At 37.0% G+C, this 17,381-nt stretch overlaps 1 protein-coding gene and 1 pseudogene across 1 annotated transcript; one reads left to right on the forward strand and one right to left on the reverse strand.

Moving 5' to 3' along the window:
• The first annotated feature begins 1,602 nt into the window (after positions 1 to 1,602).
• Positions 1,603 to 3,095, forward strand: LOC149242503 (uncharacterized). The gene is made up of 2 exons (XM_089374263.1): positions 1,603 to 1,942; positions 2,137 to 3,095. The coding sequence occupies exons 1-2, from the start codon at positions 1,640 to 1,642 to the stop codon at positions 2,140 to 2,142; spliced, it is 309 nt and encodes a 102-aa protein (XP_089230389.1). The 5' UTR covers positions 1,603 to 1,639; the 3' UTR covers positions 2,143 to 3,095.
• An 8,058-nt stretch (positions 3,096 to 11,153) lies between these two features.
• Positions 11,154 to 16,735, reverse strand: LOC149242504 (uncharacterized; annotated as a pseudogene).
• Between the last annotated feature and the right edge of the window lie 646 nt (positions 16,736 to 17,381).

Genomic DNA, 17,381 nt, shown 5'->3' on the forward strand with positions numbered 1-17,381 from the left:
ACCTCCAGTCCACTAAACTCAACTCACTTGAGTTCTAACTGAAGTCCTGCATGCAAATATTAGTCATCCCATAGGTAACCACGTATTTCCCTCTGGGATCTGCATGTACCACATCCGTAGCTCATCCTGAAGTGCTCCAAAAGAATAAGATCAAGTTTATAGTCCAAATATTATTATGAGACAATAATATTTGACTTTTCTATTTTTGACAGCCAGTCTAAAAATAGACTTTGATCACTCACACTGTGATCACTCACACTATGGTCACCCACACTGTGATCACCCACACTGTGATCATCCACACTGTGGTCAAAAATAGAACTTGCGCCATAATTTGCCTGCGGGCCCACTTAGTGAAGGCGACTCTTTTCACTAAGCTCCATCATCTTGTTGCAATCTCAACAAGCATTTCTTGTTGCACACTTTTCAACACTAAATAAAGGGGATTTGAACCTTGGATAACATATTTAACATAATACTTTATACCACGACCATTACCAATTGAGCTTACCCGGGGGGCAAGATAAACACTTTGTTTGACAAGAGTTATCAATGTAATTTTATTATTAAATGCTCTTTAGATGATTTTGGCTTACAAACTTATGATTAGTACAACCATGTGTTTGGGTTGGAAGCTAGATAAATTGCCATAAGAATCACCAAGAAATGCAAAAATAGTTTTGTCATTCATGTTGATTGTGCCATTGAAGTGGAATTTAAACTTTTGTCACTAAATGCATGTGAAATTATGCTTGGTGGCCTTTACTTATGGGATAGTGATGTGAATTTCTACAATAAAGAGGACAAATAGTTCTTGGTAAAGGTGGTAAAACCTACCTCATCTAACAACATAACACGAGAGGAAGAATAACTCCATTAACAAAGTAAACAAGGGCAAACAAACATATTGATAGAGACAAACAAAATCAAATGTCCTTCATATTTAATGGAGTAGTGGACTTGGGGAGACAAATGGAGGCTTTGTGCTTCCATATTCTTTGTGGATAAGATTTCGGAGACCAAAAGCCTCTCAATGGGAAGTTGTGATCTAAAACAAATTTGCAACAAAATTCAAATGGTTAATGCCTTAGATCCATACAAAGCACTTGGTTATATACACGGAGCAAGATAGTTATCAAAATGACCTAAAGGGTTCTAAATTTTTAGTAGTATTTAGTAGTTGTTTATATTTCTATTTCAAAAAATGGTGCTAATAGTAACATTTTTTTTTCAAATGTAGTATTTTGACATTTAAATTTTTTTTAGCTATAAATTATCTACTTATTTTTTAATGTTGTTTTTCAACCTTCTTTTTAATATTTTATTAAAAGTGTTTATTTTATTTTTTCCATTTACATTTTTTATCTTTTTCATTTCTTTTATTGTTAAAGAAAAAAACACAAGAAAATATATTTTAAACAACAACGAAAATGTTATATATACTTTAAAATTATACTTTTTAAAATATCATTATATTTTTAGTTAATTTAAAATATCATACATTCCAAATATGCAAAATATTTTTTCCAAATAGTTTTGATAGATAATTATAATTAAATAATACTATTTTTTATTTATTTAATTCAATTCATAATTGACGGCATCAACGAAGTTAGGATAGGTGAAAGGGAAACCAGCGATGGCAGCACCGAGGTCCTCCTGCGCGTCAACAGGCCTGCTCACAGGCTACAAGGGAAGGGAACCATCGAGCAAAAGCAGCTTCAATGGCTGCATGACACTCGAGCCTCTTACGGAACAGCCCATGATTCGAACCCTCTCACGATCTACGGATCTACCCACTCTCCTAAGCACAAAGAACCTATCATGGCAGGCAGAAGACGGAACAACATCACAAAGGGTGGCGAGGGGACGCAGAGATGGCCACCTGAGCGGCCTGACAAGCAAAGGGCGAGTGGGAAATGGTGAGCACACGAAAGAGAAGGTAAGGTTTCTTTCAGCCAACGTTTTAGCACAATATCAGTCCCAAGATCAGGGCTTTTTTGGCACATAGAAGGCTGGATCTGGCTTCCATAGTGCTAGATCTGGGAGTCCAGCACTGGATCTGGCAGTTTGGCCTTCCACGCACTTTATTCAAACCCCTGTCTCAGGCTACGATGTACTTGTATGGCATTTCAGAACTAGGAGGCGGAGAAGTGTATCTGAGATCGATGAAGAGGGAACAAGGACGTTGGCAATCGCAACTGATGCAACAATAGAACCCATTTTCTATTCTGCAGCCTGTCTCGCCATCAGATCCACGGAGGAACTAGTCTTCCCTTTCTACTGGTTTCGATCCCAGACTACCCCGCCCACGCTGGAGGACTCGCCCGGACGTGGATCGGGAGAGGTACATAACCAGAACGCATCAAAGGGTGGCCAAATAATAGATGGTGCAAATCATACCGATGCAGCCCTTAAGGGCAGAGCTTGTTATGCAAACGATCTCAGGGCGTCGGCGCTGAACAAATTCTGGGGATCTGATACCATACTCTAGTTCAGGGCATCCAGAATCCGCAAGGGCTCCGAAATGGGGTATTCATCTCAGCTTAGCCATTGATCCAATAGATTTGGCGCTCAAAAAATAGAGCAGCCCACACCAAACCCAGATTTAGAGGTCTGCTCACAAAAAGTCTCCTCTATGCCCTGGACCACAGCCTCAGATTGTAAATCAGATCCGGCAACAGGGAGCTGCGACGATTGTGCAGGGATAGGCAAACTACCCAACATTGGATCTTGAAGCATCAGTTCCACAAAGTACTCTCTTTATCACATCTATGGAAGGGAACACAGTATGCATCAAGATTGGGAGATGGGAGGAAATAAAAACACTCAAACAGAGGATACAAGATAGGATAGGAATCCCACCCTACAAACAACTCCTGACCTACACAGGAAAAGTATTGCAGAAGGAGCGCAAAGTAAAAGAATATGATATAGACAACGACTCGACCATTTGCGTTAGCACAAGACTTCGCTGAGGTTGCTCTGGCACAAGCTCAAAATGATCTGTTTCCTTCAAAGATGTAGTAAAAGGGAAGATGGAATCTCAAGCGCAGACAGGACAGCGAGCTCCAACCCTGGGTGCCTACATAGTCGAGCAGACAACACAGAACCCTACATTAATAATCGTTGTTCTCGAGGTAAATGAAATACATGCTGATTATTTATCTAAAGCAGTGATATGCAGGTTTAATGGTTTTTGGCCCAAACCGGAAGCCCTTAATCAATGGATTTACTCCATATGGACAGAAAACTGCGATATCCACCTCTGCTCAAAGGGGTTTTTTATTGTCAAATTCGACACAGTAAATGACAAGGAATATGCTTTGCATGAGGGACCGTGGTTTTGGGGTAATGCTGGCCTTTTTATGACATCGGTTTCCGAAATTTGACCCAAACACCATGGTGGTTTCCAAAATGCCAGTATAGGTAAAGTTATACAACCTACCTCTGCACTTTTGGCACATCAAAGTATTAGAAGGCATTGGCAATGCCTTGGGGAAATTCTTAAAAGTAGACAATGAGCGCCTTTCCAAGGATATCTACACATTTGCTAGGATACGTGTAGAGGTTGATCTCAGTCAAGGATTACCAGGCCACATCCTCTTACTCCACAACGAAAAGCAATGGGCCCAACCACTGGATTATGAAAACATTGCCTTTAAATGTCGCATACGTCGTCAAACTAGCCATCTACAAAGTGCATGTCTACAAAACAAAAAAGACAGGAAAAGAAGACAGCCACCAAAGTCGAAAGGATAGCAGTTTTCAGCCACATGGACAGATGACATAGACGAGGAAAAAGACATAGAAACTACCAACATATTTCAAGAAGTAGAATATCCAGGAAATAAACCAGAACTTAGCGAAAAAAGCAACCATCACAACCCACAGAATGATGAAAATCAGAGGGAATCTGCAATAGTTCTACAAACAACCAATCCATAGCAGCAAAGTGAGAAACGTGTCCCAGGGCAAGAATTTGGAGGCAGCAAGCGAGCACATTCTACAGAAAACTCAGATTCTGAAAAAGAAATCGAGGCAGCCACAAATGAAGCACAAATGTCTATTGTAACAACCATGCCCAACAATGAAGGTTGGGGGAAAGTGGAAAAAAGAAAGGTAGGGAAGCATAGATAGACAGTAAATTATTTTAGATCCTGTTTTTAGCGGGACAAGTTTTGATAAAGCATATGCTATTTACAACATCTACAACATGTAATTTTACTTAATATGAATAAAATTACAATTTTTTAGTGGAAAAAAAATTCAGTTCATAATTGATAATTGTAATAAAATATTATTGTTTTTAGATATGATTGTACATTTTTCTTTCATTTATTATCTTCTTTAATACCATTTTTCTGCGTACAAAACTAGGTTTTTTTTTTAAGTTATAAAAAAATTAATATATTAAAAAAACCATTCTTACCAATATAAATCGCAAAATAGAATTTTATATTTAATAACAAATTTGGGGGAAAAGTGGTTAGGACCCTTTTTTTAATTAAATTTAAAAAACAAAATTTAAAGAAATAAAAAATAAATAACATTAAGCATTAATTATGAAGAAAAAATATAATAAACAAAATATAATCATCTTTAACTTTATTTATTTAGAGAAAGAGTTTGAGTTTTTCTTTTTTTCATCACCTTTTCAATTTAATTCCCCGTAAATGTGCTTGAAAGAAAGTCAATCAAAAGACATGAAACTACTCTTGACACAAATTTTCCACTGAAATACTCTTAGAAGCTCATTTAATGATAAACTAAGAATCTCTCAATCCTTGAATCTTCCTGATTCCTTAGCTTTCGCTACCTTACACAAAATTCAAATAGCCATGTATTTTGCCTTGTTATTAGATCCCCTATCCATGACATATCTAACATAAACATAATGAGAATGAGAAAGGAACAAAACCACACCCACCCCATAGATAAGAGGATGACCTTCTCTTACACCATAAAAAATAACCCCAGAGAATATCCTCCTCCAAAGCAAGCATGATCAGAGTCCTTGACTTCTTGATTTTGAGTGTCATTGTGTGTTCCTTGGCTACTCTATTGATTGAAGCTTCTATAAATTCAATAAGAGTATCAACGTTTCTAAAAATACTCTACTTCCTATCCCACCAAATGAAAAACCCAAAAATACTTGGGAACCCTTCGTATTGAGTGACAACTTTGTCCATAAGCCTTTACCGCAAACACTGACCCAGGGAAGCCATAGACCAAGAAAAATTCTACTCAAACTCCTACTTAACCAACTAAAACACATGCACTATATAAGGGCAAGAGATAAAGAGATGAGTTGAAAATTCCTTGTGGGAGTTGCACAAAGATCAATGACTAGTAGCAACACAACCACTTTTCAAGCAATTATCCTAGGTTAACAACTTTTTGTTCAAAGATAACCATAACATGATGTTGCATTTCAATGGAGCATGTATCTTCTAGAGAAAGCTCCACCACCACTACACTTCATCATTGAATTGGGTTGAACACCATGTTTTATAACCCAATTTTGTAGTGAAATTCCTAGAACCCAAATTTCTAGACCAATAAAGAATATTGTCTTCATCTTCCCTTGGAATACTAAAATTGGAAGCCATCTTGTTAACACATTGCCTCCACTCCTCTGCTTCTTTCCCCTCCAAGCAAAGAAAGTTCACTGACTTCTAACCTACATGACTGAAAGCGTGAGGAGTCTAAGACTCATCATTTATCAAATAAAAAAATCCATGTCATTGAAAGACTAAATAAGAGCATTGACAACCCTAAAATTTTCATAAGACTAAGGGTTCTCCCCCCATCCTAATTTGGTGGCCATGTCCAATTCTCCATACCATCCAAACTCCAACAAGAGGAAAGGAATCAACCAATTCCTTCCTAATGATAGAATCCTTCAAGTACTTCATAAGACACTTGTACCCCATAAATCTTCATTATGAGTGAGCCTCTATAGACTTTTGGTGGCCAATTCCTTTACAAAGTGAAAATGATTTTTTATAGCCCTTCCACCCAAGGCTTTAGGACCAACCACTTGACTCCACTTAATTAAAGGAATGCCCATATTATGTGAGCTCGACCATAAAAAAATGGAGGTTAACCTTTTTTATTTCAGACAAGATACCTTTGGGACAATAACGATGGAGGTCTAGTAAATCGGTATGATCTTCATAACCAATTGAGCATAACCATCCCCCACCATGAGAAAGGAGTGTGTTAACCTAAAGTGAGATACCTAAGCACCACTATAAGAACCACTACTCCTTGCACTACCTAAAATCTTAATCAAAGACTTATCTACTATCACGAAAAGGAAAAATGACATAAGGTAATTATGTCAAAGAGCAAAAGATTATTGTGTCAACCAGATTAATAATATTACTAGTAATAATAAAAATAATTTCCCCCGTTATTTTTAATTTATGTTATCTATTTTAAAATTCTGTTTTTATCACTATTTATTTTATTTATTGTGTTTTTCAATTTAGGTCTTTTCTTTGACTAAAGCAATTTATTAATAATAATAATTTTAAATTTATTCATTAATTATTTATCAATTGTTTCCTTATTTTAAATATATTTACTATAAATAAGATTCCTCAAAACTATTTGTTATATTCTTGCCACTAGTGAACATATCTCTACATCTATTTATTTGATGCCATGATAGTTCCTCATCTTGTCCTGAAGATGAACCACACTAATTGATTCGAAACACATCGACTATATTTTCTCCAATGTTATTATCACCGAAATAATTTTTTCAATCTAGTTATGAATCACAGAAACCTAAGTTTATAAAAGATTTGGTATTGCTATTGGATTAGTGGATGCTAATAATTGAATGTATTTTATTTATTTTTTTACATTGTTTTGATGTTTCAATGGGCTAATCTATTTTCCATTTTGGTTAGATTTTATTATTTATATATTAATATTATTTTATTATTATTATAATAAATATTTTTTGGTTTATTATTATTATTATTATTATTTATTGATTTATTATTATTATTATTTATAATTGTTATTATTATTTCTTATATTTATGGGGCATTACAATTAAAGGTAAAACAAGAGAATTAGATAGTAAAATTATTAATGTGTAGGAATTTTATTGTTTGATTTTATATTTCCAAAATGTTTTTTATGGTGGAATTTAAGATTATATATTTATGAATAAGAATTTTAGTGTTTGGTATTTTATATAAAAGAAATTAATTCTTTTTGTGAAATATAATATATTTTAAATAACTTTATAAACTATAGAAAATTAATTTTTAGTATCAAAATACAAATTATTTTAAATGATTATAAATTTTATCAACAATGTTTTTCTTAGCTACACAAATATTTGCATTATATGATAAAAAGATATTGCATTGTTAATTTGTGTTTCTACAAAATTTGTAACGCAATAGTGCAATTTTAATAGTCTAATAAAGTCTAGAGATGGACTATAAGACAATTTATAGCTAACATAGAAAGGACTATAATGGTCCCATCGAATATAAACAAAATTTGATAATATAAGCATTTGGCTAGAAGGAGAATCTACCTCTATAGTTTCAAGGGCCTTTTTTCTCTCCACAGAACTAGAGAGATTCATGTTAGCTAGTTTATTTGTCATTAGAGAGACCTTGGAGTTCAAGTTCTTGAGTTGGAGTTGCACCTCTTCAAGGACTTCCTGTCGTGTTTCTAATTATTTTACTAATACCTTTCACATAATTGTTTTGATTTGCTAGCACAAATCAATAGTTTGATGGTATCTAGTTTGCCTAGTGTGGTTGTTCCCTATATTAGGGATTCAACAACCCAAACTTTCATCTACTTCGACACAGGACAAGATATGACTTTCTCATGGGCTTCATGCTCGGTATTGTGAAATTCTTTGCGAATTGAGGGGGCAATGTTCCCCCAAAAAAATTCAATAGATCTTTTAGAAATCCCTTTAGTTCTAGTCCTAAGTGGTTTTATAGAATTTTGATGCCCCTTGCGACTAGAGGAAGATGAGGCTCTTTTCATATTTGACATGGGTGACGAAAAACAAGAGTGGGATTGCTTTATGACATTCTCAAGGTATAGAGAGGCAAGGGGGATTGCAAGGAAGCTCTCAAGTAGAAACTGCAATATGGGGATTAGGGAAATGGAGAGACAACAACCTACAAAGAGATAGATGCATTCACCATCAAATTGACACAAAGGAAAACTAGACGGAGAGGGCAAAGTTCGAAGAAGATCAAGGAAAAACTAAAGAGTTCACAAGATGGGAAGAAAGAAGGTAGATCAAGTAAGTGTAAGATAATATGTGACCAAGACAGAAATGGGCCACCATTCACCAAACATAGCAATGCTAAACCAAACACATAGAAGTAATCGAACTATAGAAACCCCAATACCTCACAAAGTATGAAGCAAGAAGATGCATGAAACAAAAACAAAAGAAGGCGTGAATTCTAGAGTAAATCCACATACCATAGAGCAATTATGAATACAATCAATCAACTTGTTCCTTGGAGCCACCACCATTTTTGAAAGGTCACCTAGAACCACCAAAGTGCACTTATGCATGGGTGTGAGAGGAAACAACATGATCTTTGCCATGAACTAGACCAATTGCAAAGAAAACTTCAAGATTTTGCATGTACATTAAGGCCTTTCTTATGCCAAGTGTATTAAATTCGTTGGTTAATTGGTGGCATGCCACATTCTAGTTCACATGGGATTTTATGTGTGTTCACCCACCAAGAGGGATCAACAATGAAATTATCGATCTTCATGATAAAAGTAACAAGTTGTGGATATTATTATTTTAAAATTTCGTTATTATTTGTAATAAGGAAATGCTTAAAAATGCAAAGAAAGAGAAGCGGGGTCATGCAAGCCCTGCAATCTTTGACTTTTCCCATTGGCTCCCCTTTGCATTTTCCTCAATTTGTTATTTTTCAATAAAAATAATGATTAGTTATTGTGGATCACAATTTCTTTATAAACATATTTTTTAAGTTAAAATTATTTCTTTATTGAATATAAATTTGTTAAACATATTTTTAATTTAAAAATATTTCTGTGTTAAATAAAAAATTGTCTAAATTGTCTATATATATGGATGAATTCACTATACCATGAACATAAAAATATACTTGATATACTTGTTTTAATCATGTGAATATAAGAATATACCGGCTTGCTTCATGCAAAAATTAGATAAGTTAATGAGTAACAACAGTATTAGAGAATCAAACTACGGATCCAGATTGCTTGTACATTGTATCAGACTCTGATACTCTTTTATAATCATACGTGAGTACAGTTCAGGTCAAAGTCGCGTCTTATGTTATGATCAAGATCCAGTCTTAAAGATGGTTCATTCTTTTACAGGTCTGAAACAGAGTTCTGAAGCATGCTGTGGATGCATATGTTCATTTAGGCAGAGCACATCACATTAACCATCTCTTCGAATGCTGTTACATTTTATGCAAAACTGTTATATTTTTCATTCAAAACAACTTCAATTCATTTTATCGCCTCAAACATGTCAACCAAATTTTATGCAAAACTGGTATATTTTTCATTCAAAACAACTTCAATTCATTTTATCGCCTCAAACATGTCAACCAAATTATCATAGTCTGGTAACTTTGGATGAACGTTAATCACCCTTTGTTTCCCTCTCCCTTGATTACTCCAATTTTGTGGAGGACAAAATTGTGTGTTACAAGTACGTTAATGCTTTTCATTTCTAGGAGCTGGGGTTTTATCTGGGTGCAGTAAACTGAAAATTTCTACAGAACTAGCATTTTCATTGACCAGGCCTTTCAGAGAACATTATTTCCCTCTGTGTACTATCCCATATGTAGGGGTCACAGTGGAAATGGAAAAAGGGTTCCCTGAATTCCAGCAACTATTGCACTTGTTTGGTATGTGTGCCCACAGACTAAACTAGCTCCAATTGCTTGTTGTTGAACGTCTGAATATGTGATTGAATCCACATTCCGTGGCCATAAATAAAATAACTTATGACAAAAAGAATGGAATGGTCCCAACCCGATATCCTCTCTTAGCAGCATACCCATGACAGCTCGCTGACCAAGCTGATGCAAAACAGATGAACACTGAGATATTAGTTGTCTCGGCTACTACAATTTGGACAGAAGAAACTAGACAGTGAAGTAGTTGCAGATGTCTAAATAAAAAAAGATGCACTGTAACTAAGACATGCCGTGACAATCATTGCAAATTTTGTGTCATATAATGGGAGCAAGTACTCGATACATATGGAGTCTCAGCAAGTACTCGATACATATGGAGCCTGGGCATTCAATCAATGAAGCAAAATATTTCACAAGGCCTAAACAGTCAAATACATAACTAAAAGGAGGACATTCCAAAGCAAACTACAAAATTGTAAACGAACTCAGTTCAATACTTCAAACCAGGTTAGTCCATTTAAGTACAGTTCACTATTGAAATTCACAAGGTACACTCCATCAAAGGCAATGACAAGCCACTAACCATTTCATCAAACCAATTCCAAATTATTACCGTGAAGAATATCGTTGAAATTTTTCTTGGGGTCACTTTATTAGTTGCAAGTTGCAACGCACTAACTGCTAAAGCCAATTCCATTTTAGATTGATGAACTGGTGCATCTAATCAGGATCTGCAATCCACTAAACCCTAACTGCTAAAGCCAATTCCATTTTAGATTGATGAACTGGTGTATCTAATCAGGATCTGCAATCCACTAAACCCTAACCAAATGTGTTTTCAGAGAAACACCTGGTATGCTAATGGGAATTCAACCACTCAGATCACTTCATTAAGCTGAATTGCCAAATCTGTTTCAGATAGCTTGCTAGTGCACTATTACCGCAGTCACCCTAAACCCTAACCAAATGTGTTTTCAGAGAAACAACTGGTATGCTAATGGGAATTCGACCACTCAGATCACATCATTAAGCTGAATTGCCAAATCTGTTTCAGATAGCTTGCCAGTTCACTATTACCGAAGTCACCCCTACAGGTCATCCATTGATAGTCTACTGCTACAACGATATCTTAACTGCAGACTATGTCAGCTTCATGAAAAAAAAAAATTTAAGACCTCATGCAATGGTCTATGACCCTCTTGGGGTGTGCCTAGTCCCTCCATGAGGGTGGTAAATGTAGTCATGTAGTTATGAGGCCTCTTGGACTACTATCTTTCATCACTTTAGATAAATTATTAAAACACCAACATTGCAAAGTCTATCCATCAATGTGCTGTATGTAACATCATCGATGATCGAGGCATACTCTGTAATCTCATAAAATATCTGTTAAACTTTGTCTTGCCCGTCATGCTTACAGAGTCCATCTATTGCCCGCTATTAATGTTGTAAAGCGAACTAGGTCAGGCATGCAACCTTTCTCCAACATCTCTACAAGGAGCTCCCTGGCTTTTTCTAGATTACCCACCTGGCAAAACCCCTCTATAAGTGTATTATATGTGATATCATTATATGTGATACCATTAGGTTCATCACCTATTTCAGCCATAACATCTAACAATTGGTGAGCTTCTTGAAGCGTCCCTTCTTTGCAAAGACCAGCAATAAGAACAATGTATGTGATAACACTCGGATTGTTCACCTTATCCAGCATCTCATGAAGTACTTTGGTGGCCTCCTTCCACTGCCCTTCCTTGACGAGGCCAGCGATAAAAGCATTGTATGTGACAACATTAGGCAATATGTTTTTGTTGTGCATTCCATAGAAGAACTTCCTAGCCTCCTCCAACTTGCCTCCCTTACAGAAACCATCGATAAGTACACTGTATGTGATAGCATTTGGGAAGATGTCTCTGTCAGACATTTCAAAGAAGAGCTTCATAGCCTCCTCCAACTTGCCTCCCTTACAGAAACCATCAATAAGCGCACTGTATGTGACAGCATTTGGGCAGATGTCTCTGTCGGACATTTCATAGAAGAGATTCATAGCCTCCTCCAACTTGCCTTCCTTACAGAAACCATCAATAAGCACACTTTATGTGACAACGTCAGGGCATATGTTTCTGTCTGACATTTCATAGAAGAGCTTCATAGCCCCCTCCAACTTGCCTTTCTTACAGAAACTATCAATTAAAGCAGTAAATGTAATAACATCGGGGTTATGCCCTTCTTTTAACATCAGATACAGTAGTTGATTGGCCTCTTTGAGCTTACCTTCTTTGCAGAAATCATCAATTAAAGCAGTAAATGTAATAGTGTCAGGCTCATGACCCTGTTGCAGCATAACAACTATCAATCCAAAAGCCTCGTGAGTTTTCCCTCTCTTGCAGAGCCCATGTATTAGGGTGCTATATGTAAAGAGATTAGGAGGCTATCGTTTGTTCACCATTTGATTGAACAGTTTGACAGCATCCTCCATCCTGCCCGTCCTGCAAAGCCCTTTGACGAGGGTACTGAGTATTACGACATTTGGAATATAGCCATGTCCTTCCATTCCTTCAAACACTTTGAAAGCATAATCCATTCTACCTGTTTCACAGTGACAGTTGATAACAATGCTGAGAGAATGAGATTTGGAATAATGTCTGCTTCAACCATAAGTCTGTAAACACGCAATGCTGATTGATGTCAGTTCCGTTGGACTAGGCTACTTTACAAAAGATTGCAGGTGGTGATGGTAGGATTAGATTTAGCTGAAAGCAGATGGCTGAAGGTCTCCACTGCCTCCGTAAGCCTGTTGGTCTGGCAGAGTGTTTTAATGTGCGAGTCGCCACTGGTATTCAAGCTGTGGAAGGAGCGTTGAGAATTCTTCCTGCCCCATATGCAAAGCATAGACCTCCTTGCAGGCGCCATCATCGCCATTGGGTTGAGGTAAGCAGATGATATTGAAATTGCTTGCCGTGTGAGCCGCTCTGGAAGCCCTAAAGCCTGTGGAAATAGACCAACCCAAACGAGCATTCATACATCAATCCTGTGAAAATACATAAATTATTGCCTCAAACATGTCAACCAAATTATCATAGTCTGGTAACTTTGGATGAACGTTAATCACCCTTTGTTGCCCTCTCCCTTGATTACTTCAATTTTGCGGAGGAAAAAATTGTGCGTTACAAGTAGGTTAATGCTCTTCATTTCTACGAGCTGGGGTTTTATCTGGGTGCAGTAAACTGAAAATTTCTACAGAACTAGCATTTTCATTGAAATAGACCAACCCAAACGAGCATTCATACATCAATCCTGTGAAAATACATAAATTATTGCCTCAAACATGTCAACCAAATTATCATAGTCTGGTAACTTTGGATGAACGTTAATCACCCTTTGTTGCCCTCTCCCTTGATTACTTCAATCTTGCGGAGGAAAAAATTGTGCGTTACAAGTAGGTTAATGCTGTTCATTTCTACGAGCTGGGGTTTTATCTGGGTGCAGTAAACTGAAAATTTCTACAGAACTAGCATTTTCATTGACCAGGCCTTTCAGAGAACATTATTTCCCTGTGTACTATCCCATACTTGGGGATCACAGTGGAAATGGAAAAAGGGTTCCCTGAATTCCAGCAACCATTGCACTTGTTTCGTATGTGTGCCCATAGACTAAACTAGTTCCCATTGCTTGTCGTTGAACATTTGGATATGTGATTGAATCCACGTTCTGTGGCCATAAATAAAATAACTTATGACAAAAACAATGGAATGGTCCCCAACCGATATCCTCTCATGACAGCTCGCTGACCAAGGTGATGGACAACAGATGGACACTGAGATAATAGTTGTCTCGGCTACTAAAATTTGGACAGCAGAAACTAGACAGTGAAGTAGTTGCAGACGTTTAAATAAAAAAAGATGCACTGTAACTAAGACATGCCGTGACAATCATTACAAATTGTGTCCTATAATGGGAGCAAGTACTCGATACATATGGAGTCTCAGCATGTACTAGATAGATATGGAGCCTGGGCATTCAATCAGTGAAGCAAAATATTTCACAAGGCCTAAACAGTCAAATACATAACAAAAAGGAGGACATTCCAAAGCAAACTACAAAATTGTAAACAAACTCAGTTCAATACTTCAAACCAGGTTAGTCCATTTAAGTACAGTTCACTATTGAAATTCACAAAGTACACTCTATCAAAGGCAATGACAAGCCACTAACCATTTCATCAAACCAATTCCAAATTATTACCGTGAAGAATATCGTTGAAATTTTTCTTGTGGTCACTTCATTAGTTGCAAGTTGCGACACACTAACTGCTAAATCCAATTCCATTTTAGATTGATGAACTGGTCTATCTAATCAGGATCTGCAATCCACTAAACCCTAACCAAATGTGTTTTCAGAGAAACACCTGGTATGCTAATGGGAATTCGACCACTCAGATCACTTCATTAAGCTGAATTGCCAAATCTGTTTCAGATAGCTTGCTAGTGCACTATTACCGAAGTCACCCGTACAGTTCATCCATTGATAGTCTGCTGCTACAGCGATATCTTTACTGCAGAATATGTCAGCTTCATGCCAAACTTTTTTTAAGACATCATGCAATGGTCTATTGCCCTCTTGGGGTGTGCCTAAATGTAGTCATGTAGTTATGAGGCCTCTTGGACTGCTATCTTTCATCACTTTAGATAACTTATTAAAATTACCAACATTTCAAAGTCCATCCATCAATGTGCTGTATGTAACATCATCAAGGCTCGAGACATACTCTGGAATCTCATAAAAAGATCTGTTAAACTTTGTCTTGCCCGTTATGCTTACAGAGTGCATCTATTAATGTTGTAAAGCGAACTAGGTCAGGCATGAAACCTTTCTTCACCATCTCTGCAAGGAGCTCCCTGGCTTTTCTAGATCACCCACTTTGCAAAACCCCTCTATAAGTGTATTATATGTGATATCATTAGGTTGATCACCTATTTCAGTCATAACATCTAACAATCGGAAAGCTTCTTGAAACTTCCCTTCTTTGCAAAGACCAGCAATAAGAACATTATATGTGATAACAGACGGATTGTTCTCCTTATCTAGCACTCCTTCCACTGCCCTTTTATTTGATGAGGCCAGCGATAAATACAGTGTATGTGATAACATCAGGCAATATGTTCTTGTTGTGCATTCCATAGAAGAACTTCCTAGCCTCCTCCAACGTGCCTTCCTTACAGAAACCATCAATAAGCACACTGTATGTGACAACATCAGGGCATATGTTTATGTCTGACATCTCATAGAAGAGCTTCATAGCCTCCTCCAACTTGCCTCCCTTACAGAAACCATCGATAAGCGCACTGTATGTGACAGCATCAGGGCAGATGTTTCTGTCGGACATTTCATAGAAGAGATTCGTAGCCTCCTCCAACTTGGCTCCCTTACAGAAGCCGTCAATAAGCACATTGTATGTGACAACATTGGGGTATATGTTTCTGTCGGACATTTCATAGAAAAGTTTCATAGCCTCCTCCAACTTGCCTCCCTTACAGAAACCATCGATAAGCGCACTGTATGTGACAGCATTAGGGCAGATGTTTCTGTCGGACATTTCATAGAAGAGATTCGTAGCCTCCTCCAACTTGGCTCCCTTACAGAAGCCGTCAATAAGCACATTGTATGTGACAACATTGGGGTATATGTTTCTGTCGGGCATTTCATAAAAAAGTTTCATAGCCTCCTCCAACTTGCCTCCCTTACAGAAACCATAGATAAGCGCACTGTATGTGACAGCATTTGGGCAGATGTTTCTGTCGGACATTTCATACAAGAGATTAGTAGCCTCTTCCAACTTGCCTTCCTTACAGAAACCATCAATAAGCACACTGTATGTGACAACATCAGGGCATATGTTTCTGTCTGACATTTCATAGTAGAGCTTCGTAGCCTCCTCCAACTTGCCTTTCTTACAGAAACCATCAATAAGCACATTGTATGTGAGAACATTGGGGTATATGTTTCTGTTGGGCATTTCATAGAATAGCTTCGTAGCCTCCTCCAACTTACCTTCTTTGCAGAAACCATCAATTAAAGCAGTAAATGTAATAGTGTCAGGCTCATGACCCTGTTGCAGCATAACAGCTATCAATCCAAACGCCTCGTGGGTTTTCCCTCTCTTGCAGAGCCCATCTATTAGGGTGTTATAGGTTAAACGATCAGGAAGCTGTCGTTTGTTCACCATTTGATTGAACAGTTTAACAGCATCCTCCGTCCTGCCCGTCCTGCAAAGCCCTTTGATGAGGGTATTGAATATTACGACGTTTGGAATATAGCCATGTGCTTCCATTCCTTCAAACACTTTGAAAGCATAATCCATTCTACCTGTTTCACAGTGACAGTTGATAACAATGCTGAGAGAAATGAGATTTGGAACAATGTCTGCTTCAACCATAAGTCTGTAAACACGCAATGCTGATTGATGTCGGTTCCGTCGGACTAGGCTACTTAACAAAAGATTGCAGGTGCTGATGGTGGGATTAGAGTTAGCTGAAAGCAGATGCCTGAAGGTCTCCACTGCCTCCGTAAGCCTGTTGGTCTGGCAGAGTGTTTTAATGTGCGAGTCGCCACTGGTATTCAAGCTGTGGAAGGAGCGTTGAGAATTCTTCCTGCCCCATATGCAAAGCATAGACCTCCTCGCAGGCACCATCATCGCCATTGGGTTGAGGTAAGCAGATGAGATTGAAATTGCCTGCCGTGTGACTCGCTCTGGAAGCCCTAAAGCCTGTGGAAATAGACCAACCCAAAGGAGCATTCATACATCAATCCTGTGCAGATACATCAATTAATTAATCCTCTTTATTAACGGTCGGCCTTTCCCATCAATCCATGAAGATATTTATTTTAGAAATAATATTACATTCATAATCGTCTGACCTTTCTTCTTAGTAATGGTATCATGGTATATAAGGATTCTAAATCAGCACTAATTGGTCACTAAAGGTATTCTTTTTTAATATTGGAATAGTTTATTTAACATTTTACTCTGATGAGTTGGTAGTAAAATTTGACTTTTCTTAGTCCTCAACATTAATGTGGGATAGAGGGTGAGAAAGAGGAGGAAGATAGTATATTTTTATAGATTATATATATATATATGTTTATAGTTATATTTTATATATATATATATTTTTATCATTTTTATTTATATTATTTTAGTGTTTATAATTTTTTTTAAGGATAAGGTTACAAATAAAATTATTGATTTTTTTTTCATATTATTGTTATTATTATTTGTTTATCTACCATAAACACATTGAATGTTAATAGTTTAAATTAATGTAATCATTTAGTAAAATAAAAAAACTTTGGGCTATATAAGTGAAGCTTATGGCTATGGAGGTTGATGGTGATGCAAGAGGATATAGTTGATAGTGGAAAGGGCCTCATGCTAGATCA

Source organism: Pinus tabuliformis, chromosome 8, assembly GCF_031772625.1.
Source record: "Pinus tabuliformis cultivar Carrire ecotype Pingquan chromosome 8, CPIR1, whole genome shotgun sequence".
Taxonomy (NCBI): domain Eukaryota; kingdom Viridiplantae; phylum Streptophyta; class Pinopsida; order Pinales; family Pinaceae; genus Pinus; species Pinus tabuliformis.